This window comes from Melanotaenia boesemani, chromosome 23 (genome assembly GCF_017639745.1).
Source record: "Melanotaenia boesemani isolate fMelBoe1 chromosome 23, fMelBoe1.pri, whole genome shotgun sequence".
NCBI classification, from domain to species: domain Eukaryota; kingdom Metazoa; phylum Chordata; class Actinopteri; order Atheriniformes; family Melanotaeniidae; genus Melanotaenia; species Melanotaenia boesemani.
In genome coordinates this window covers 15,447,733-15,471,490 of record NC_055704.1, presented here as the reverse complement: position 1 = coordinate 15,471,490, position 23,758 = coordinate 15,447,733, and the positions used below count along the sequence as shown (strand labels likewise).

The 23,758-nt window shown below is 38.7% G+C and overlaps 2 protein-coding genes across 5 annotated transcripts; one reads left to right on the top strand and one right to left on the bottom strand.

The window, feature by feature from the left end:
* On the bottom strand, positions 1-16,914 carry LOC121634774 (ATP-binding cassette sub-family D member 2-like). 2 transcript variants are annotated; one of them, XM_041977689.1, is made up of 10 exons: positions 15,951-16,914; positions 15,319-15,499; positions 14,803-14,924; positions 9,919-10,081; positions 9,153-9,247; positions 6,539-6,684; positions 4,591-4,736; positions 3,224-3,308; positions 1,263-1,388; positions 1-1,129 (listed from the first exon to the last, which is right to left on the bottom strand). In XM_041977689.1, exons 1-10 carry the CDS (start codon positions 16,896-16,898, stop codon positions 925-927), a joined length of 2,217 nt encoding a protein of 738 aa, XP_041833623.1. In that variant the 5' UTR covers positions 16,899-16,914; the 3' UTR covers positions 1-924. The 2 variants fall into 2 exon arrangements, 1 of the variants encoding a protein (XP_041833623.1); XR_006009291.1 differs by lacking the exons at positions 1-1,129; positions 1,263-1,388 and adding an exon at positions 6,221-6,306.
* On the top strand, positions 16,186-21,813 carry LOC121634776. Of its 3 annotated transcripts, none has more exons than XM_041977692.1 (15): positions 16,186-16,257; positions 17,784-17,823; positions 17,926-18,076; positions 18,464-18,596; positions 18,710-18,767; positions 18,853-18,967; positions 19,074-19,183; positions 19,360-19,487; positions 19,573-19,739; positions 19,820-19,892; positions 19,975-20,008; positions 20,194-20,221; positions 20,330-20,424; positions 20,860-21,421; positions 21,552-21,813. In XM_041977692.1, the coding sequence occupies exons 2-15, from the start codon at positions 17,797-17,799 to the stop codon at positions 21,743-21,745; spliced, it is 1,875 nt and encodes a 624-aa protein (XP_041833626.1). In that variant the 5' UTR covers positions 16,186-16,257; positions 17,784-17,796; the 3' UTR covers positions 21,746-21,813. The 3 variants fall into 3 exon arrangements, with proteins under 3 accessions (XP_041833626.1, XP_041833627.1, XP_041833625.1); XM_041977693.1 differs by lacking the exon at positions 16,186-16,257 and adding an exon at positions 17,100-17,173; XM_041977691.1 differs by lacking the exon at positions 16,186-16,257 and adding an exon at positions 17,168-17,703.
* The last annotated feature ends 1,945 nt before the right edge of the window (positions 21,814-23,758 follow it).

The window sequence follows — 23,758 nt, the reverse complement described above, 5'->3', positions numbered from 1 at the left end:
TTTATCTATGAGACCTGACAGACTAGACATCCAGAGTCAGCTCACCCCTGCTCCTCTACCCTCTGAAGAGGACCTCTTTAGCCTATTGTGTTTGTTCAATAAACCAGAAACCTATGGTTCAGGAGTCAGGCCTGCATCACTAATCGTTCGAATAATAGAGCCAACACAGTTGGAGCCTGTATCAGTCATTTGAGTCTAAGAAGGGCACAAATGAGGTTTGAGGGAAAGGATTGTACGGTGAGCTATACACATGATTAAAAATAGACTTTTTTTAACCTCAAAATCTGTATTAATTTCAGTAAAAGGAAACATCTAAAGCAAAATTTTGGAGGTAAAAACAAATACACAACCCATTGCACTGGGGCTGGAATACTGCTTTGGACATGATAGTGGTTCCATATTAAAATTTTCTCAAGCCAAATGCATGAACTATCACTACAAGCAGAAACAGCCCTCTAAAAGCAGAATAAAGTGCTATAAAATCACAAAATTGTCATCTTAGTTAGTCTGGATCTATCAGTTCAGCTTTCTACTTTGGTAAGGAATTGATCCTGACATTTACAGCATGTAAACATGTATGTTAAATCCAACCATTAAAAATCTACAGCTGAATATATAGTCAGTGCACGTTACATGGGAGAGTTTCACTCCATGAACTTCACTCCCCCCCTTTAACTTGTCCCATTGGAGCTGGGTAAGAAGAAAAGAAGAGGGAGAAGAGAAAACAGAGTACAAAGACTGGCCGTCTTTAAGAGCTCCCTGCTTTAAGAAGAGAGGCTCGGAGCAAAAAGAAAAAAAAAAACCCTCAGCAGAAAAGACTCAAACAAATCAGGGCTTTTTTTTCCCTTTCACTGCCTCCCTGTCTCCCACACTTTCCCCCACTTCTCATCTTTCTCCCCCAATGGGCCTCATTCCTCCTCGCGCTCACTCATCGGCTGTTTTGAGAACAGAGTCGTCTCCCAGGATCTTGCAGAGCTCGTTGAGGCGATTCTGCATCTCGGGAATCCCAGCCAGCTGGGCCTCCAGCCGTTGCTTCTCCTCCGTGAGGGAGAGGCGCGTGGCTGAGTCCAGCTGCTCAAAGCGCCAGCCTCCCTCCCCGTCAAACTGCAGCAGGTGGGTGTGGTACTTCCTTAAAGGAGACAGGAAGGGTGTGACGTAGCAGCATGACTTTACATCAAGACGAAAGCAGTTTCACAGAAGTTTCTGAAGAAGTTTTTACATTAAAAGTTAATTCTTCCTTTATACTGAGTGACGTGTCTTACCACAGCGAGGGCCGATGTGTGATGGAGAGTAAAGAGATGTCGGCATCCTTGGCAGCCTGGAAAATCTTTCCCTCCACATCAATGCTCACAGCACTGGTACACTCATCCAACAGGGCATATTTAGGCCTAACACACAGAGCGAAATCATTTTAGTTGCTACTAAGCATCTTAGATATAGGATTGGTTATATAAGCGAAAGCATATACTGTATTTACAACAACAAACATGACATGACTGTCAGCTCATGAGTTTATATGACATCTGAGCTTTACACCTGTCTTGACATATTGAACACATGCAGCGGTGTGAATACTGAATACAAGTCTTCACTATCCTTCAGGAGCCAGTTTTATTCTGTGAAACAGGATGGTCACAAGCATGAATTTAACTAATTTAAAGGGAGTCCATCAAGAAGCTAACATGGCTTAAATGCTGGTTTGACACTCCGCATACACATTATTTTTGTCAGACTTAGAAAACCACGTGCACATCAAGAGCACAGTTTGGATTTGTACAAACACCCATGGCAACTCTGCTTTAATCCTATACAATTTGCCATGAATAAATAAATAACAGCAAAAGAAATTAAGCTTTTATATTGCCTAGTGTTAGTTCACAATTTTATTTTTTGAGCTGTCTAGAAAACATTTACATGCTGCAAAAGTTTATATAAAAAACAACATAACCTTCTGTCTGAAGTTATGTCTGAGGAATATGCTGATTGGTCAGCTGGATGATCAATAAATGGTGGTCTGTAAGTCTGCAGGTCTGCAGCTCATTTACGGCATTAGCATAGCTACCTAGCAACTGGGTGGGATTTATGGGAATGTTTCAACCAGAGTCTTTTTATGAGAGAATTATATCTTTTGGTGTTGACTTTGACCTGCATACAATTTACATGCACAAAAATATATATCTATACTTTACTACACACCAAAAGTTAAGGAAAATCTTAGGTGTCATAGTATAATGTACTATAAAACTGTTAAGTGATACACTTACACTGGATTGGTTAGCTTATGGACCATCATGCACTGCATTCTTGAGCTAGCAGCTTTGGAGCTGACAAAGCATGCTAATGCTAATGCTAGCAACTGTGAATGTTCACAGTTCAGTTTTGGGATTTTCCAACCAGCTGAAATCTCTGAAGGGCATTTAACTCCTCAGACGTGCTAACCATGACCTTGCTACTCTCCTTCTGCTTGAGCTGCCAGATTTAGGAAATTATGAGTAAAAGATGGACAGGAACCACATTTGAAAGATAAACTGTTCAGTCTTAACACTTTGTTATGGATTAGTTGGAATGTAGCTCACAATTGAAACGTTTGCATGCAAGCTTTAGGAATGGGAATACAGGTGTTTCATGTCACTGTTTAGATAAACTTTTATATATTTTGTCAGGACTTTTTCCACAGTTGCTGTTCAGACATGATTCAGAGCAGGAGGATTTCTGCTTGATATGCACTCTAACACGTAAAAGTGTAAAGGAGTGTACACAGGGGTGCCCAAATCCAGTCCTCAAGGGCCACAATCCTGCAGGTTTTTGATGTGTCCCTGCTCCAAAACCACAAGACTCAAACTGATGAGTCATTGTGCAAAACGTAATAGGCTGTTGGATCTATTTCATTTAAGTCAGGTGTGTTGAAGCAGGAAACATTGGAAAAACTGCAGGACAGCGGCCCTCGAGGACCGACTTTGGGCATCCCTGCTCTAGAGTGTGCAGCATGCAGCACATGATGCAGAAATGAAACATTTGAAATCCCTGTGTTTTTTAAGAACTGAAAATCACAGATGAGACTCCGTAAGGTGTTAATATGATTACTGAATGTGTTCATTTTAAAGATTTTACTCAAGGGGCCTTTGTGGAAAATCTGCACAAGAAATCCAAAGTATCTGGACATCAGTGCATGTGTGACAGCATATTAAATGTAATAGCGGACATTGAGGCTGTTCCTCCTTACTTGTGGTAAAACATGCGAGCCATGCCCATCCTCTGCTTCTCGCCTCCTGAAAGCACATCCTTCCAGTCCAGCTCAGCATCCCAGCCTAAATAAAAAAAGACATAAAAACAATGCAAAATTTTATTTTAAAAGCTAAACAATTTAATTAAAAGACAAAATGAAACATGGCTGTTATTATCAATGGCCAGCCCAAAAGACAGACCAACTATGTATCTAGCAGAAGGTATTACGCAGAAGAGGTTTTCCTCCATAGAACATTCTTATTGACTAAACAGAAAATCCACCTCAGCTTCACTTCCTGTGCTTGTGTCTGATAATCTATGTCTGCATATGCATGAGGCATGAGTTAATTTACGTGTGCAATCAAGACCTTTCCCAATATTTTCACAGTGCAGCCATTCATACAGTAAGCCTTCTTACAGCAGTACGCTTTGTTCAGTAGTTGGTTGGAAACAATAGCCCTGTTTGTTCAGCGGTGAGAGAGGCTGCTAATTAGTCACACACTCAAGTTTAGGGAATGCTGAACATAACCTTGTCTTTTTGATCTCACAAACTAGCTGCTCTAAAGACAGAAAATCAATTCAACATTCTGAAAACCTTTAAGACAAAATGTTGTGAATTGGCACTATACAAATAAAACTAAATTTAACTGGTAGGTCGACAAGCAAGCAGTTTTGTCAAGCTGCTGGGTGTTTGTTGGGCCTGTATTTGGTGGTTAAACTAAACTGCATTTTTGCTGTTTCTGGAAGTTAAATTAACTCTGTATAACTATTACTGACATCTAGTGGTCAAATTGGAGATAGCAACTAGCTCAAACACGCTCACATTGCATCTGTATTGGTCTACTAATTTATCTGTCCAGTAGAAAGTAAAACATTTCAGCATCACTCCAAAAACCCTTGCTGTTTATCAATGATTCCCAAAGCAGTTCCAGTGTTTTTATGCATTGTTGCCTGTTCTTGCATTATGTAATAAACACCATTGATTGCTCCAAATTCTTCTTCCTTGTCACCCTCAGAACAGTTTTGCTCTTTTATAGCAACAATATGGCCGTTCTTTTAATATAGCCACTTTATTTAAGGGTTGGAAATGGCTCAAATCATTCTTACACGTCAAAGTTTCACACTAACATATCATCTATTGTGGGATTTGTAGATGTTATGAGCTTTGAAGTCAACGTACTCCAACTGCGCTGGCTACAAGAGGAACAGCACCTGGTCTGAAACCAGTGAGTGAAAGTGGTAGTTGATTCAAACTATATGGCTTTTTTCTGTGTGTGAGGTCAGTTACGTAATTTATTTACACTTACATGATAAATGAAGTCACACTAATTGACTGATAGGATGTAGTCTTTAGTGCTCTCCTACCTCCCTCTCTGGTGACAATGTGATTAAGGTTAACAATGTCCAAGATGGCCTCCAGGTCCTTATCCGTCAGCCCTCTGGCAGCCATGTCCTCCACTAAGTCTGGGTAGATCACCTGATCTCGCAGTGAGCCCATTGACATGTATGGCCTGGAGGAAAGCACACACACTTCATCCAGTGAGTGTTTCTTTGTTATCCCCGTATCTCATTACTGCTCAAGAAAACAAAGAGGTGGGTATGTACAAAGGAGCACATAAAAAAAAGCTAAAAAACACATGTTGCCTCAAATGTTTCTATTGTATTTAATGTACCTGATTCAGTATCAGCTACCAGGTGGCCTTCTCATCCTATGTATAAAATATTCACTGCTCTATAGCTGGGATTCAGCTGAGTCTGCACCTCTGAGCAGCTTTACACCAGAGGGTTATAGTGGTGCTACTTCCTGTTCTTTGCTCAACTTACTACTTTGACACTGCAAATCAGAAATTTGCATAATGCAGAATAGGCTATGGAGGCAATCACCTCACCAGAAAGAAGTAAATGCTGTTATTTTATCAGAAATTACCAAAAAGACCAATAACCAGATCATTTTCTGTTAGATTGATTCAGTGACTGAACAATCACTGCAACTCTAACTAGAACACAATGCCATTTACGATCTTCTAATCCAGTTTATTGCAGGTTGTTGACAAATTTTAATCAGATTTATAATTGGGGGTGTTACAATTCCTATTGAGGAATAAATTGTAGTTCTGATGCTCAGTAATTTAGAGTTCTGAATCATATATTTTTAATTATAATGCACCAAATGTTTTTAGTGGTAGACCAGTCTGGAGTGCAAGCTGGCTAGTTTAGAATCCAGACTCTTTAATCACAGAGCAGTTCAGTGCTGGTTTTCAGCCTTGCTGCTTGTGATTTCTCTCGATTCTCAGATTTTTTAAAAATATCATAAGCTGCAATCCCTAAAGTCTTCCTACAGTTAAACTGTTTGTCCACACAACCTCTGAAGCTGTTTAAATTTGGTACTAATTTATTTCTTGGCTAATCTGATTGCAAGTGGACAGCTTTAAGAACGTAACTTGCAATATGTAACCTATGTAGACAAAACAGGAAAAACTATGTTTAGTGATGCTTCTGTAAAATCACAATTACAATCAGTGACAAGATGAGTATTGTTAATCAGTTTTTCATGTTTCAAATTTCCCTGGTCACATTTATTTTGGACTATTTTACAGTTAATTGAGCTCAGTCACCCAGGATGTGTGTTAGCATCAGGTCTGAATGGGGCCTCCAGCATACTGACTTCTGACAGAAGCTGCCTTTCTAGGATATGTTCCTTAAATCTTGTAAAATGTTTTCTTAGGCTTTTCTAGTGTTTTGGTGCCACTTTTCCAAGTTTTTTAATTGTCTTGTTGGCATTAAATTCAAAAACTCATACAATAACATTTCTCAATTTAAATCTTTATCTACTTTTAATCTAAAAATTGGCTTTAAATGATTTTTAAATTAAGGCTTTTTCACTTCACTTACATTTTAGGCAGCATCTCAACTTAGGCTGTAGTTATTAACAAGAATTAGTCTGGATCACTGGAGCAAAAGATCCACTGTAAGTGAATATGAGTGACTAACTTACTTTTAGATGACAACTTTCCTAGCAGTTCATTCAATAAACAGACCCAAAGGCTTCTGTCACCTTGCCTCGTGTGCTTTGTCCTCTTTCTAAAGTATAGTAAAGAAAGTGATTCAAAGTATTCCAGGCCTCAACTGGGTGTAAATATTTCACTTTGTCCAGAGATCTGGTTTCCCTGTTAGCAACACACACAGGTCGTGTTACAGTGGATTAAATTACATGTAAGATTCACTTGTGCAATGATCAAACCCTGTTGTTGTTTCAGTTTACTACTTGAGAGTGAAATATCAGATTATTGAGAGTGTGTGATTTTGTGTATACCTCTGTGGGATGTAAAACATGTGTTGAGGAGACGGCTTGTGTAGCCGGCCGCCGTAGACGGGCCACAGGCCACTGAGGATCCTGAATAGAGAGCTTTTTCCACAGCCATTAGGCCCTGTGATCAATAAGTGCATTCCCTCGTCCACCTGACAGGGACAGACAGTTTATTAAACACCCTGAAGTGGGCGCAGGGATCAGAATGATCACATGATAAGATTTTATTAATGACAGTATAATATTTGTGAATAAGGCTGGCAGTGGTTAAGGCAGTACAGCAGGTCATCCAATGACCTGAAGGTTGGCGGTTCAACTTCTGCTTCCCCAATCAATCAGTCATTAAGTCCTTGGTCAAGACATTTCACCCACTCACCTCCAGGGTTGCATCACTGGTGTATGATTGTGAACAAATGTTTCAGTGTGCTGCAGAAAAGCTGTGGTGATATTTGGTGATGTAGTTTAACCATCATCCTTTGATTTAAAGAAGGACTTCCTCTTGCAGTACATGGATGCAGACTTTAATGAATACATGAACTTAACTTCAGTGTCTGAAGTTAAATCCAAAGGCACACTAAAACTGATACAAATCCCTAAAGCTGCACCTGAGGAACAGTTCATCACTTTGTACCCAGTTGACACAACCAGCTCTTCCCAGCTTTACAGCTGCCCAGGACCTCAGAGCCCAGGATCTTCTTTGCAAGTTAGTATGATGCCTCGTTAGTTAGGGTGGTGCATAAACAAACCCAGTTAAGTCAAAATTATAGCCAAAATCAAAAGTATGATCCCAGCTAGAATCAAAACAGAACGTATTGCACCTACGTCTACAGATTTGTTATTTGACCACTGCCAAGAGAAAGTGAAATGGTACATCATACAATTGATAATAGCTGATTCCACATCTGGGTCTTGTAGACACACGTGCAATTTCAAATTTTCCTTGCTCGTAAACTTCCGCTTTAGATCATCCAAAATCTTTTTGCAAAATTTGTCGATTTTATTCATGTCTAGCGTAATGGTTTGATTTAGTTCTGCTGACAGTGTAAGGTGAAATGATAAAGTTTCGAAGGAAGGTATTGTGTAAATTCATTCATGAATTTAAACTAAATAACAATTCCATGGGAAAACTGGTAATCTTGGGAGGGACATTTTGTTATTTCCATATAATGACAAAGATTTTAATTAGGATACATAAGAGGACAATTACCAAATAGAGTTAGTGTGCATGTCCTTATTGCAGTAAGGCTGCTGAAGAAATGTTTAGCTAAAAACATTCTGGTGTTATTCAGATTATGTCAAGTGTTGTCCAGGATGTTCAGCAGGGTGTGCAACTTTCTTCTTTGCACAGTCAGCTCAATGGGCTGTAGGACCACAGCACAGAGCCAGCTTTCCAGCTTGTTCAAGTGTGTTTGAATTACTGTTTAAACATTGCAGATGTAAATTATCTTTTGTCTGGAAAAATTCTGTCCAGATTAGTCAGAAGAGCCATATCTTTTTCCTTCTTTTCTAGATCAGCAGAAAAACAAAATGCCACAGATGGGTAACGTTTGTGCAACATACAGTTTCAATTATTTCAACTAGCATCAATGATCTCAGCAGCACATCAGCTTAGTTTGACGCTGGTTTGTTCTCACACCACAATCAAATTACTCTCCAACAGTCCATCTTTCTTCCACCTTTTCTAATCTCTTTTATGCCAATCAGGCTCATAACAATAAGGCTGTGGTTTTTTGAGTGTAAAGTATTTTTTTTCATATATTGTATTCCATATTTTTTTCACTATATTTTTCATTTTGCAGTTTCTCAGTTAGCTATATGGTAACCACAATGTAAGTAAAGACTTTATTAATATTATGATTGCAGGAATGATAATGCTTGATTCTCTGTTCTGCAGAGAAGCATAATTTATATCTATACATATATATCTATATAGAGATGTAATATATGAACTAAAATAGAGCCAGTTAAATCTAGGTGATATTTAAAAGAAGGCTTACATGAAATTGTGTAAACAAAGTGTCGACAGATTTAACTGGATATCTTTAAAATTATTAATTTGGTTGATGAATTTTATTATATGACTATTATTATAATATTGTCTCTCAGTGGTGCCTATTGGGAGATCAGTCACATTGTGGTTTATATTTCACTCTGATGTAGTTTTTGATGTAGTTGAAAGGCAGCTTTGAAGGCCGGAAAAAATACAGGCTTGCCTCAAATTAGCAGCAATGAAATCAACAGACTTATCCACACAGACTAAACAGAAACAGAGTACTGATGTCTGGACTTCTTAAGACTCTGAGATGTTGAAGAGCAAAATAAACACAGTAAGTGGTGAACACAAGATTGATACATGGCCCTAAAAATATTAAAGAGACAATTCACTCAGTACAAAACGCCTTCTCCATCTCATCTAAGAAACCAAAATATTAAGGAAAGCAAGAAACTGACACTTAAGTGATTTTTCTCTTTCCAAATGAGACTACAAGGGATTTATATTTAGTAGTAATAAACACCCCATACATCAGAATCATCAGGATGTTTGCTATTGGAGATGAGTTTAGAGATCAGGGTCAGTCAGGTAGGGACTAACAAGGTGGCAAAACTGGGTGTAGCTTACCTTCAAGTTCAGGCATGACACTACCACGTCGCCATTGGGTGTGATGATTGGTACGTTCTCACACACAATGCCCTTGTCCACATCAATCACCTCACCTGCAAAGGAAAAATAGAGAAAATCATAAAGAGGTGGGATCAGAAAACACAATGAATAAAGATACAGAGGATCCGACTGTCGGATGTGGAAGGGATTAATACCTACATATTGGGAGCTAAGGGGTTAAAACAAAAATCCCTCTGCACCACTTTCTTTAGCTCTCAGTTTAACAGCACTGTGAAACATGAGGTTAATTCTAGAGTGAAAGGGATGTTAGCACACAGAGATATTTCTGCAGCAAATTCAGCCTGTGATGCATCTTAGTGGCTGTTTTCAGGTATTTGCAGAGAGATTCTGAAGCACACCTTTGAAACAGGAGAAAACAAATACAACTTTGCCATGTTGTCAAAAAAAACAAAGCTGAGACATGGCCATAGCCACAAAAGGACAGGTGTTTCAGGAAATAAACAAAACCTTGATGAAGACACAAACAGGACTGCTCACCCCTTATTCAGGGATTTTTAATAAACTGTGCATGTTGTCATTGTTCCTCTATCAGTTTCTTCTCTATAAGCAGAAATAATTGATGGTAGAGTTTATCCATAATGTTTGCTAATTTAGATGAACTTAGATAAGCTAGAAAGCCATGGTGGCACCAACCACTTTTCCTCTATGTTTATTTTACATATAAGCCGAGTTGTTATGTGTGCACACAGCATTACAGGCCTACCCTTTATTTCCAGGGGCCCATCTATGTGCATCTCAGGCCTGCTCTTCTTCTTTGTTCCATTGATGGCTGATAGAGAGGAGCGCTTGTAAACCCCCTTCTGGACGTCCTCGAACACCACAAACATGTTGTGGACCCTTGCAGTGTAACCGGCCAACTCTGTGACCTGTGGCAACAAACACACCAGGGGCCGGGAGTCACTCTGTGGTAGATGTCAGTAAATATGTTAACATGACCTGAGTGTAGACTGTTGCACGGGTCACTATAATGGTCAAGTGCTGATAACAGAAGCAGCCAATGAGTTTGAGCAGCGATTGGAAATTAGGTTTGTCCCGTGGGAGGTGAATGCAAGCACCATGGAAACAATCTAGAGAAGGTCAGTTAATTAAAAATGATTCTTTTGATTAGAAAATAACAGCTGAACCATGCATTGCAATTAGTAAAGGACTGAAGCTGGAAGCTGCAGCATTGGGAAAAAAAAGCATATGAATGAAGATAAGACAAATAATCACAGAATATCTTAAAATCTATGTAAAATAATCGCACAGCTAATAGAATGGGCAAAAACAAGTTATAAAACAAGCACATGGAGCAAGTGGAGGTGTTTCCCATTAGTGGTGCATCCCACAGCAAAGTGATGCAGGCTGTTGACACAGCTTGATTATATTAAACAATACACACCATTTCTGAGAATTCACCGACAGTGTGTGTGTGGGCCTGCAAAGATGTAATAGCCTCATGTTCTCTCAACCAGTCACATCTTTGCTCATGAACTGGTTTGCCTTCTAGCTGTTAAAGTTCAAGAGCAAAATAATATACACTCCTGGGTGAAAGTTTACAAGCACACAAGAACATGCCATGTCAATGTTGAGCTTTGGGTGATTTCCTAGCAAAATGTTTCCTCTTAGTCCTTACATGTCTCTTTCTTGTAGGTAGAATAAATGCCCTATATTCTACTTTTTCTGGTCAACTATAAGATAAAATGGGTTGGGATGACTGTCCACTTTGGAGTAATCTTTCCAAGTGGTGACACCCATTTCTGCAGAACCAAAAACAAACCAAATGGGTAAAGGAGCCACTAAACTATAGCATGGGTGCATGCATGCATGCAAAAAATGGTTCTTTTGTGTCTCAAAACAGACACATGGTAGATTCTAAATACGACCTTTCCCATTCCATTAAATAGTGCTCATGTTAATATAAAGAGAGGCAGGGAAAAAGGAAAAACGAGAGGAGAAGTGGGATTGAAAGATCAACAGATGGTGGATTATTCACTGCCAGGCTAAGCCTGAGAGAAGAAGCTCTGGCTATATACACCCACTAAACACACGGAGAGTACGTTTCAGATCTGCCTGACTATCTGAATGACAGTTAATTCCATCTTGATGCCTATTATAAAGGCTTTCTGTGTTCAATTCTGTTCATATGATATATGGAATACGGTGTATCAGCAAAGAACCAGTTCAATCCAGTTACCTGGTAAAGGCACATAATGTGTCCTCCAGTAGATTAATAACTGGAACTTGCTGACACATTAATTTTTTTAAAGGTTATTGTTTCATATGTAAAGTTTATTCTAGCATTTGCAACAATTTTAGAAAAAAAAGCTAGAAAATAACAACAACAACAAAAAAAGGTAAGAGTTGTCCTGTGCTAGGTGTTTAGGCTTCAGTCTGTAGTGGTAAATGTCTTGAGTTGACTCTCATTTGCTTATAAGTTATAGCTTTAGCCTTATAACTAACTTCCTATAAGCCAAGAAAACAGGAAGCAGATGCAGCAATTCATAGAAATGTGCAACTGGTCTTCAGGAGTACTTCTCCAGGCTTCTTGAAAATATATTTGTTCTGTATATAGCTTTTTTTTTATTTTTTGAAGGTCTGACATTGCTTTTTTGTCCTCCAACTGCAGTTTCCTCAGTTTTTAAGGACAATGTACACAAGGCTCTTTGGCAATCACATTATTGGTGTAAAAATACTGTTTTATTTCTCATATACTGCACCATTGTTGCCATTTTCCTTAGATACAAGTACAGAATTGGGGAGAAAAAAATATACACAGTATCTCACAGAAGTGAGTACACCCCTCACATTTTTGCAAATATTTTAGTATATCTTTTCATGAGACAACACTATAGAAATGAAACTTTGACATGCAGAATATCAAAATTTAGTTTCCATAGTTTGATATTCTGTAAATCTAAGTCAGGGGTGCACTCACTTATGTGAGATACTGCAATTTAAAACTGGTTCTTTACCAAGTTCTCTGTTATGTGTGGACATAACACTGATTCATCCCTTGAGTTAAAACCCCATTTTTAATGTTTGAATTATTCATAGGTGAGCGCTAACTGATTTAAAGAAAACAACAGTTGCCAATGAAAATGATCAGGCCTGAGACTGAACTAAAAATACGTGAAAAAGCAACTGATTTTTAAAGAAAAGCTTTGCAAAACTTTCAGAAAGCCTACAGAATTAAAGCTCGGGTCCTTTTTAAAAGATTTCAAGAATGTTCCCTCGGAAGCAGAATATAAAGAAATGAGGAGGTGGATCACAACTTTGGTATTGTATAGTGTCAGAAAGAGCTCACATCTAATAGCCATGGTTCTGTTACAGACAGGGATGGAACAGGCTGTTGAAGAACAAATAGCCAAGCTTGCAAGATGACAAATGACCTACCACATGCTAAGACATGCAACTGGCCCATGTGATCATTCATATAGATAACAAACAAATGCAAACACTGCACACTCTTAATAAATAAGCAGGGTGTTTTTGAGGCCTGAGCTGACCACACTGCCTCAAGAATGTGTTTCATCTCTGCTACCTGTTAAACTGCACACATCTTTTAGCTTCAGCATGCACAGACTTGCTTCTCTACATCTTCACAATAAACTCTGCTTCCACACAGGCAGAGTTGCACGCAGGCTGATCTCAGATCCTCCAGAAAAGCGAACTGTCGCAGTAAAACAGCGGTTATGCTGTGCTTTAAAAATTCATGCCACAGAAGTGAGACAAATCATTTGTGACTAACTTCTGTTTTATTTATTTCATAGCAGCTTAAACCTTCTGAGTATTTGTTACATCAAGGTTGTGTCTGCATTTACACACACCTGTAAAGTGGTACAACATCCACTTCTAACTCACCTCATAGCTCACATGAGTACCACATATTTCACAAAGTGAGTCACCAAGAAGCTGAAAAAGTACATGCCAAAGTACAGGGTGGCATGCAGACCAGTGCAAACAAGTTGCACTGTGATAACAGCTTCATTACAAATCCTCTTATGGACCTAAAATGCAGCCAGAAAAAGAGAAAGCATCAATGGATCTTGCTTTTGTTCCCCCTCTGTTTGTTGGTCAGGGAGTTGGTCCTGAATGAATACAACCTTTCATGCACTGATTTATTTCTTAGCTATTTCCAGCTGGTGTTTCCATGAAGGCCCAAGTACTGATAGGAAGAAGATGGATGTACAAACCGATACACTGACGATTTTGTCAAAATCCAAAGACGCTGTATTGATTTTTGGCTATCAGACAGCAACAAACACATCTTTTTTCAAACACAACATGTCCTTAAAACTAAACAATGTCCACTTAAAAATGCTAGTAGTAGTAGTAAAAGTAGTTTAAACAGCACTTATAGTTAAATGAAGAACAAACAAAAAGTAATGGAGGTGAAATCCACTATGCACAGCTCTGATGTAGCACACAATTTAGCTGGTTAGCTCTGGTTAAACCTACATTTTACAATCATTACTGACAATGCACAATAATGCATGCAGACTTAGCTGCTACTGTCATGAAAACAGTTGCATGTGAGCAATTTATTTGTGAGTGAAATGGTTTTCATCAGACATCCACCTCATGTGCAAATGCTAACATTACATAGCATGCTAATGTAAATGACTGTATATTACTGTTTTATCCTGTGATACATGGTAAGCTCATCTGTACATGACTGTACACGAAAATGATGCAGAATTACCTATTACTCTGCAACCAGGATATCTTTAATCTAAACCAGAGGATTTCAAAAGGTGTGATGTACATTTCCCAAAGAGTTACTAAGAGCTTCGGAAGAGGCTCAATGAATAGAGATGGAGAAATATTACCTTTGTTTTCAAAAGGATCACTTAAATGCTTGCGATGTGGTTGAAAGGATAATACCCATTACTTCTAAGGTAACGCTATGGTTTCCCTCAATATCAGAAACTTATAAATAGATTAGGATGGATGAATTATGTATTTAGTTTTGTCTGAACATGCTAATTAACAATATGTGGTTATCTTGGCTGGTTCACTGAGTGTGAATAAGATTTAGCAAAACTTAATAAAAAGTTGAGTGAGTGTGTAGTGTATGCTTTTTTTAATTTTTTATTTTTGGAAGCTATCTGAGAAAAGGCTTAGTATATTAGACTTTAAAATTCCTGAGGCTGTGGTATGTAGATATTTTCTTTTCCTTGGATACAAATCAAAAGATTAGATTTTGTGAGTTTAGCAAGCTCCTGTGAGACTCAGTTGCATGACTGGATAGAGGCTGTAACTTATGTTTATTTTCTGAGTCTTAGTTTGATAATCAGATCCTCAGAGCCAAGTGTCATGTCTTATGGTGCTGTTTTGTCTGATCAACAAGCCACTACTCATGAATTCTCAGCTGAAACCAGTTGATATGCTACATTTTTCCTTGAAAACATATAAAGAATTAACTGATTATCAAAGTACTTGCCAACAAATTTCTACTTAACCAACAACTTTTTGTTTTTAGCTCAAAACAATTTTGTTATTACATGTTATTACATTATTGTAAGGAGTGACCTCATAAAGTAAAGATTATGATATAGATTGCTCTCAGAAAGACATATAAAACAAAAGCATATGGTGTCCCCACCTCTTTGTAGGAGGACATGATCCTCTCGATGGCATCAGCTCCTGAGGCCAGGAGGTTACGGGCGGTGGTGAACGCCTCTGTCCTCTCACTCACCATCACCTGTGTCTGCCCATCGGCTGTTTCTATAGTCAGACAAAAGACAGGGCAGCATGGAAATAAGTACTTTAAATATAATTACTGGGAAAGTAGCAAACAAAGAACTGAGTTGTAGAAGGTAATTCCAGAAGTGTAGGAAGCAGGTGCTATTTTACACAAGCAAATCAGCTCTCTGTTTGAGACAGAAGCAGTTTGTTAGTTGGAATCACCATTATTCCCAGCACATACTGTTACATAAGCTTAAAGAGCAGAAAGAAACACAGCTGTTACCATCACATCTTTATCAAATTTTTACTACGTGTTTACGCCACAAAAATAAAATAAAAAAATCAAATATAAGCCAAAGAAGATAAAGATGCTAAACTTTGATTTAGCACCTTTTAAGAAAAAAATGCTTGGGGCATCTGATGGCTGTCCTACCATTGTCAGCAAAGCCAGTGGCTGTGATGATGGGCACCGCCACCATGACGAGTCCGCAGCTGCTCCACACGTACTTCATGAGGAACTGCTCGATCATGATGTACCACAGACGTTTGGAGAGAATGAGGTTCATCTGATCCGCGAGAGCCCGGTAGCACTTCTGCAGTTGACACATCTCCACCTGCAATGCACAGTACGATCAGGGGCAGCACTTTTAGCATGTAAGCACTGCGTGGCATGTGACCCCCTCCATTTAAAATAATTTAAAATACCAGTCTGTCAATTTGCAATGCCAATTCCAATACAATTAAATGCACTTCATCAATTTATCACCTCTATCAAAGCATCATTTTTTTGCCAGTTTGCTGGTCTGGAGAATGTATATGTGTGATAACCTAATTTTAAGACCTGCTAAAGCCTAGATGACGTTTTATTATTATGTTCTGATACAATAAACATTTCACACAATAAATAAATAGATACAGCTTATAAACTAACCTTCAGACTATAGTACATACTCAGAAACATTCCAGCTAATGGCCTAAATATCATGAATTAATATATATCTTAATATCTTCAATAAAAACTGCAAAATGCAGCAAAGCTGCTGCAACACATTCAGCTCTGCTTACCTTGTGTCCTCTGTAGAAAGCGATTTCCTCAGCATTAGCAATGATCCTGGAGTGCACATAGCGCAGGTAGCCCTTCCTATGAGCCTCCTCGGCTACTAGCTTGCCAAATTTGGGCGAGCATGCACGCAAGACCTTAGCCGTGGCAAACACCACCAGCCCGGCCAGCAGGGTTGGCCCGCTAGCGTTGGCTCCTCTCGCTCTGGCTGTCTGGATCAGCGTGTAGGAGGTCAGCACCACATCCAGGATGGGCTTGGTGAGGTTGGAATAGAGATGGGCCACCGACTGGGAAAACATCATGACGTCCTCGGTGAGAGACTGGTCCGGGTTTGCGAGCCTTCCGTCCATATTGCTGACTCTGTAGTAAGTCTGATGTGTGAAGTAGGTCTGGTAGGCATGGTTCACCAGCCGGGTGCGGAAGGCCAGGGCCAGTTTGCACTCCAGGTACCGGATGGCGCTGTTGACGAACGTGGCCGGGATGGCAATGAGGAGCCATTTGATCAGCTGAATGATGAAGCGCTGGGGTTTTTTCTCCACGATCGTTTTGACTATCTTTCCATCCAAGCTAGCCACGTAAATGGACAGAAACGTTCTAGATATAAGCGCCACGGAGTGCAAGCAAAGCAAACTGAGCTCTTTTGAAACAAGCTTGGGAAAGAGAATTTTACCAAGTTCGACGATCTGCTTGAAAAATTCAGCATTCACTCCCGGTGATGCTTTCTTATCACCCACAGCATCTACCGGAGTTTTTCCTGAACAAGTAGAGCCATTCTGCGCCGCCTTCGAACCAGGCCGAGTAGTGTTGGGATCTTTATTTTTGCAGAGCTGCTTCCAGATGATGGGATACAGTGTTCTGACACCGTAAGCGGCAGCCGCAAGAAACACGGCTCGCTTCGCCGCAGCCGTGCGGTCCCATTTAACTTTGGACGCCGCATCGAGGATGTTGGACATTTTTTACACGTTAATCGTCTCTGCTAACAGTCCGTACAAGACCCATCCCCCAGAACCGACTCACCGCGTCGACATAAATAGAAAAGATGGCTTTTGATGGAACGATTTGAAACCAGTCCAGTGCCTGTACCGCTGCATTCTGCCCTTTTTGTACTAATGACAAGCCACACGAATGATCACAGCTGCACTTCCGTTTCCGTTGCCAAAATTAAATTCAAACTCTTCCAACCCCTACTGGACATATAAACGAACCACACGCTGTGGCTTACTCGCGGGTGTGTTAAATTTTACTGCAAAAGACAACTTACTGGTTTACTATGGTTGTCTCTTACAAATTGACCACGCTTAGCTTTCATAATGGCGTTTCTCATTGGTCGCACCCCCGGGAAAAGACCAGTGGTTGCGTGACAATCGCAAACAAATGTTCTGTTACTACTGTATGTACTGTAAATTATGTATCACTTCTTCTCTTGTTTAAACGTATTTCAGACAACAATTTATTCCGTAAATATATATAGTTAAAAACAACATTATTTAGTACCACACTTAACACAGTTAGGTGATAGACGTTTATAAGCACTGGTGAGTGGCGCGTGCGAAATTCTTTGAATTACTGGTTGACCCTCGCGCACCTTTACGTATTGTTAGCAACGGCTAACGTTTGCTATTTTGCGAAATAACGAGCTATCGGTCTCCTCTTTCACAACGGTATAGATACTGTGTTATTGCATCCACACTTAACAGCTCTGAAAACTTTGTTTCTTTTACGTTTAAGTTTAAAAATGAACTGGGTCGGGGGTTCAAGGTAAGATGGGGGTAATTTAACCCCAACGCCTGTGTTAATAGTGTTGTGAAGCTAACAAACGTCTTACCGTCTTATTGCAGGAAGCGGTTGGTGATGAAGAATGATGCAAAAAAGCAGAGGGTGATAATGTCAAACAAATTGTCCCCGAATTTACATGGATGTAAGAGATATAGACTCGTTTGTACCTACTTAGATGTTATACTTTTGCCAATTTTGTCGTAGGAGTTCTTTGAGAAGAGAAAAATGGAACAGAAACTGAGAAAACTGGGAGTAGCTATGCCAGTCTCCTCCGCTGAAGACACGGGTTCTGGTAGTACAGACCTAATGACCCTGTTTATTGTCAACCAGATTGCTACCAAGAAAGCAAATAAAGGTGAGCTTTGCATCCAGGCCAGTATTAGGAGATTAAACAAACAAACTTTATTTAACTGGAACAAGCCCCTGTATGGTATTTGGATAACATCTTTATGAAGGCCATTCATCAGACTTGGAGGAAAAAAGTAAAGCGTCAGTCAAAGCTGATATAAACAGTTGTATACATAATACAATAGTCAAATCAATCAAAAAGACAGGTGTATAACCATTACATTTACTATTTATGTGAAAAAAGGGCAGCTATCAGAAGTTTTGTTCTTCTTTCCACTCCTTTTCAGTATTTCAGTTTATTATGTTGTTATTTTGTATAATTAGCTCTTCATTTGGTCAGTTTCCTGAAAAATAATAATGATAATCTAACTAGGAATTGTTTGGTCTTTTTCAGATCCTCCAAAAGTAGCAGTTCTCAGCAGCTGTAAAGGGAGATCAATGCAGTGGCAAAATAGCCCCCTGGTGCTCCCAATGAGCCCCTGTTCCCCTTCACAGCTGAGCCTTGTTGAGAGCCAGCCTCATTGCAGGTAGGACAGGCATGTTGGCTGATTAAATCCACCCAGAGATTTTACTGCATTGTGGTCTTTGTGATAGGTTTATGGATCTGAGTCTTTTATTTCATCTTTTTCATGGTGTCTAGAGTTCAAGGAATCAGTAATAGAAAGAATTTTATTACACAGAAATTCAAGGGTCAACAGGTTTGTAACTCATATTGTACATTTGATTTTTCTGTTGTTACTTTATTGTTTAGATTTCTACTTAAACAATCACTTATTTTCTAAGTTGTCACCAGTACTGGAATCAGCGTTTTCAGACAATAGTGCATCTGACTACTTGCCACCAATAACCAACCCCTCCAGCCCTACCCCCTCCACATCATCAGCCTCATCAGGCCAAGGTTTACAGAACAAATTATTATAAGAAAGTACAACATGATATTAAGTGTATTTTTACTGTGTCTTAGCTAAGCTGATATAATAACTCATTTAGATTGGTGCCTTCAGGTATGTTCCCCCTGCAGATGAATCTACAGAGACAAAACCAGACTCAGTTCCAGCCTCTTCCCCATTTCTCCCCTCCACCCTGGCATACATCAGTACAACGGCAGACATTGGTAGCGCAAAAAGTATTATTTAAACTGAAACTTTATATCAATCCAACAATGGTACTTTGTGGTTATAGTATCATTAAATACACAAGCATGGGAACATTTCCACCATATATCGCTTGTCATGCCTTAGCATGGTCCTGTCTCACAGTCTTTTTTTAATGTTGACTTTATCTTGTTAGTTTCAGCCTTTCTCCCAACCTAGAGCTATGGCAGATGCTGCACCTTGGGCCTGCAGACCAAACTCACCCCTCTTCCAATTGAAGACCCCTACAGCAGCCCGGGGCCTCTTTGGAAGTCCAAAATCAGAGTGAGGGCATATAAGAATTTAAACAGATTCTGTCCACTAATTACTGGTGATTTTGTAGGTGTATTTTGCATGTGTGTTATTACAGTGAAACTGAAGCAAGAGATCACGAAGGACATGCAGGGAGCTTATTTCTCAAACAACAGGAGGACAGGGAGCCCATGGGGGACTTCATGTTTAACCAGCCTGAAACTAATCACTTGTTCGAGGAAGACATATCCAGGGGCTTTGGCAATGAGGAGTATGAAAGAGAAGGTGAAAAAAAAGCAGAAAACCTTCACACAGGCACAAGTTCTTTCTTTTCTTTTAGTTAGTATTATTACATTTATTTTCAGCTTCTTACTCTGGTTATACAAAGTCTAAAATATGCCTGGTAGATGAAACATCAGTCAGATCTTCAGCACCACAGTAAGTGTTTTTATTCAGGTTTAATATGTAAAATACTCTACCTGAGTTTTTATATAAGGTTTTCTGTCGTTTTACTTTACAGAACTGTGCCTGACCCTGAGTCCATGAGAGTGGAGGTAAAATCCTTTATACACTAAAGTGTAATGTTAGCCTTTTGTTGCTACAGAGTGTTGAACTATGTAACTACAAATGAAACACCATCAAATTTATATGAAATACAGTAATGATAAAAAACTATCTAAAAGCCTTAAAAAGGATAATTTGTCCTGTAGTGTCAGATGTATTTCTTTTTCTTTCTCAGCTTTCCAGCTGCACTGATATGAACTCCCGTAAGTTTCTAAAACATGTTCAAAAAAGCTTCTCATTCACTGTGCATGTATTAGAAAAAAAATTAACTGAACTGAAAAAAACTCTTATTATTTTTTTTAAATCCACAGCATGTCTCGGACAAAACACTGGGCATGTGAATGAGTGGAAAAATTCACCAAGTTGCTCTTGCAGAGCATGTTATCAGAGTTCAGACTCCAGTGATGTAAGTTAATTTATAATAGTAAGCTTTGTCCAGCTTCTTGAGTTACTGTCATCACTGTTATTACTAAACCATCAAAAAGATGTAGTTGGTAATTTTTTTAAAACAAAGTCAGTAAGAGAAAAGAAAAAAATGGTGGGAAAAAGGATTAAAATTATTGCCTTATTTTGGTGACAGCATTGGTGGTAACTGAAATGTTAGTTAATGTTCAACATTGTGCAGATGTCTATAGCCTCACTTTAAAAATAAACATACACAAATACAATGCTAGCAAACAGCTTCAGAAACAGTAATGTAAAAAAAAGTTCAATTAACACTATTTGTAGGACTGCATAGTGCCACTGATAGACACCATTACTCTAAAGAGACAAACAATGAATAACTGCTCTTTAAATGTCTAGCATTAACTCTGCTGTTTCTTGATTTGAACTGTTTTAGGATGAAGTAAGCTATGGGTCAAGTTTCCAAGCCTTTCACTCTTGCATGGATCACACCTGTTGTGCAGATCATCTAAACAAAACCTCTGGAAACCAAGGCCAACAGATGGGGAGCAGGATGTTTCTGTCTCAATCTCCTCTCCCTCTGGCTCAAACTAACTCAGAGCTCTGCAAATGCAAGAAAACACCCACTGAAACTCAAGATGTAGGGACTCAAACACTGTACTGCTGCACACCTGACACTTGTGATGCTTCCACTCAGTGCAACTTTGTTTCAGACAGTGAGACCAAAGCTTCAGGCTTTAGCGTATATCGACCTAACGTTGACGTGTTGGAACAGCAACCAGCCACTGAGAGGCACACTTGCGCTGGGCCACAGATACTCACAGCCTCATTGGATAACTCAAAAAGGGAAGGGAAGCAAATATCTTGGAGCAAAAACAATTCAAAGGCTGGTTCCCTGTCAGGAAGCAGCAGTTTTCACACGTTCACTGCAAGCAGCAGTACCAAAGTGATCCTACAGAGACCAACAAACCCTTTTCAAGAGGTCTTGACTATGAGAGGTATAACATTAAGCATAAACTTTGTTCAGTACCACTTTGTGTTTATGTTCAGTGCTACTTAAGGAAGGCATTTACATAAAATTCTCTGTTGTTCAAAAGCCATTTGCCTTCACTTATGTTTCTGATTTAGGTAAGGAGAATGTAGAGGGCAGAGGGGAGAGGCAGCAGCATGAGAATAGCCCTCTGGTTAAAGATGTAGCAGGTGAAGAAAAGGAGGAAAGTACATCTGCTGGGAAATGTAACGCACTCTCAGAGGAGGCTGAGATGCTTCAGGAAATAGCCGATATTTTGCTCCTGCTGAAGCAGAGGAAGAAGGAAGAGTAAGTTGATCTAATTGAAGACAGGTAGACAGATAAAAGGACAATAAGGAAATAAAAATGACATCTGTTGTACATGTTTCATTCAAGCATTATTTAACTGTTATTTTTAGAAACTAAAACCTCACAAATAGTGTGTTAGTGATGTGATGGAGCAAAATAAAGTCTTTAAGCATCACTCAGATTCATGAGTTTATTTTTTCTCCATATACATAAGATTTGATGAATATGTTTATATAATATAAACTCTAGCAAAACATTTACAGCTTGAACAATAACCAAATATACTATACAGCACTGTTTTTATGTGTACTTGTAATTCCTCATAAACTTTAGAAACATGTAATTCACATAGAAAATAATTTCAACCATTTCACCACAAGTACACAGTACATGCCCTCACTGTAGTCAAGAACAGTGTTAACACAACTGGATGTTGAGGGCTGAACAACACACTACCTCTGAAGAAGTGTAGGCTCGTCAGAGGTACACAATCACGTTAAATATTTGGTCTACATCTCAAACACAATCTGTATACAAAACTAGTCTGCATGGTTTTAAAACAACTTTTCGTGGACCAGGTAGACCAAACAGTAAAAGAATATTGTAGCATTTTTAATACTTTGTGGTATTTTTATCTACACCTCAAAGAAACTCATCTTAAATAACTGAGATTAAACTATGAAGAACTAGTTCTGATTATTAACTAAATTACAATTCACAATGAAGAAAACACAGCAAGAGTTCTTCATCACTCTACTGTTCATCTTCATCTTTGTGCTACTCGGTCATGAATATGCAGCAGGTTTTTTCATAGTTTCAAAACATGATCTTAACTGTTGACTGTTAATCCAAGTGACCATATACTGGTTCTTCTAAGTGTGACTACATGTCACAGGTACTTTACAAGGTTACTTCTGATCATTTTCCAAAGCATATTACAAATCAAAACTTCCTTTTAATATTCTCACTACTATGAATTTATAATTTATTGACAAAGTTAAGTCTGTAAATTGATGCTCTTTATCATCTCAAATGGCAACCAATGATATGTGGCAATAGCTTAAGAGTGTCTGTGTTGACCCTGTGATGGACTGGTTCAGATCATTCGCTGCTTAAATGTATCTGCAGGGTGATGCTTTGCCACCCTAGCCTCACGAGGAGCAATATTGATTTATTATACTGAAGTATGGAAGGAACTATTTTCCTGAAAGTTAGGGAGTTGATGATAAAATATGTGAAACATTTTGGAAAATGATCAGCTATTATAAAGTAATTATTTGTAATGAAAGATGTGAGAATATGCCTTTAAAGCTGATTTTTGTTTATACATGGACAGCTGTATGTTTTCCGCTTGAGGGTGATAGTTTATTACCACTTATTACCACCTTGCTCATTTCTGAAGGGAACATGGAACCTACAATAATCTACCATTTCCATATGCATCCATGCATCATTTTGATACCTTGAAACACCAAAATTTTCACAATACTTGTTTCTAATATTACTCAGTTCAAATGACCAATTTGAAAAGTATTATGTGAAACTTTTACTAATAAAAAGGAGGTATTCCGATCATTTATAATGGGCTCAGACCTATAGACCATCCTGGAACTGCGACAAGAAACTTTTCCATTAAGTGCAGTGACTATGTTTCACCTATTTTATTACATAAATTTATTCTGTTGTCTACTTCCTAAACATTTTTGCTACACAAAGACCTTCTTGTATTTAAGAGACAAACTTTTACAAAACAACGTTGCCAAATAACAATTTTAGGCATTATGTTCATTTCTAACACAAGACCTACTTAAATGATAGAATCTTCTATTTGTACATAAGGCTATGGTGGAAGACAAAACAACACAAAAAAAGTCTTACAGGTAAAGTACAAACATCACCTGTGGAAAAAAGCAGTGTAGACATGCAGGAAATACGTCTAAAAATGGCCATTAGTCACCTCCACATTATACAGATACCAGTGTTAGGATGTGAGTAGCTTATTCAAATGAAAGAATTT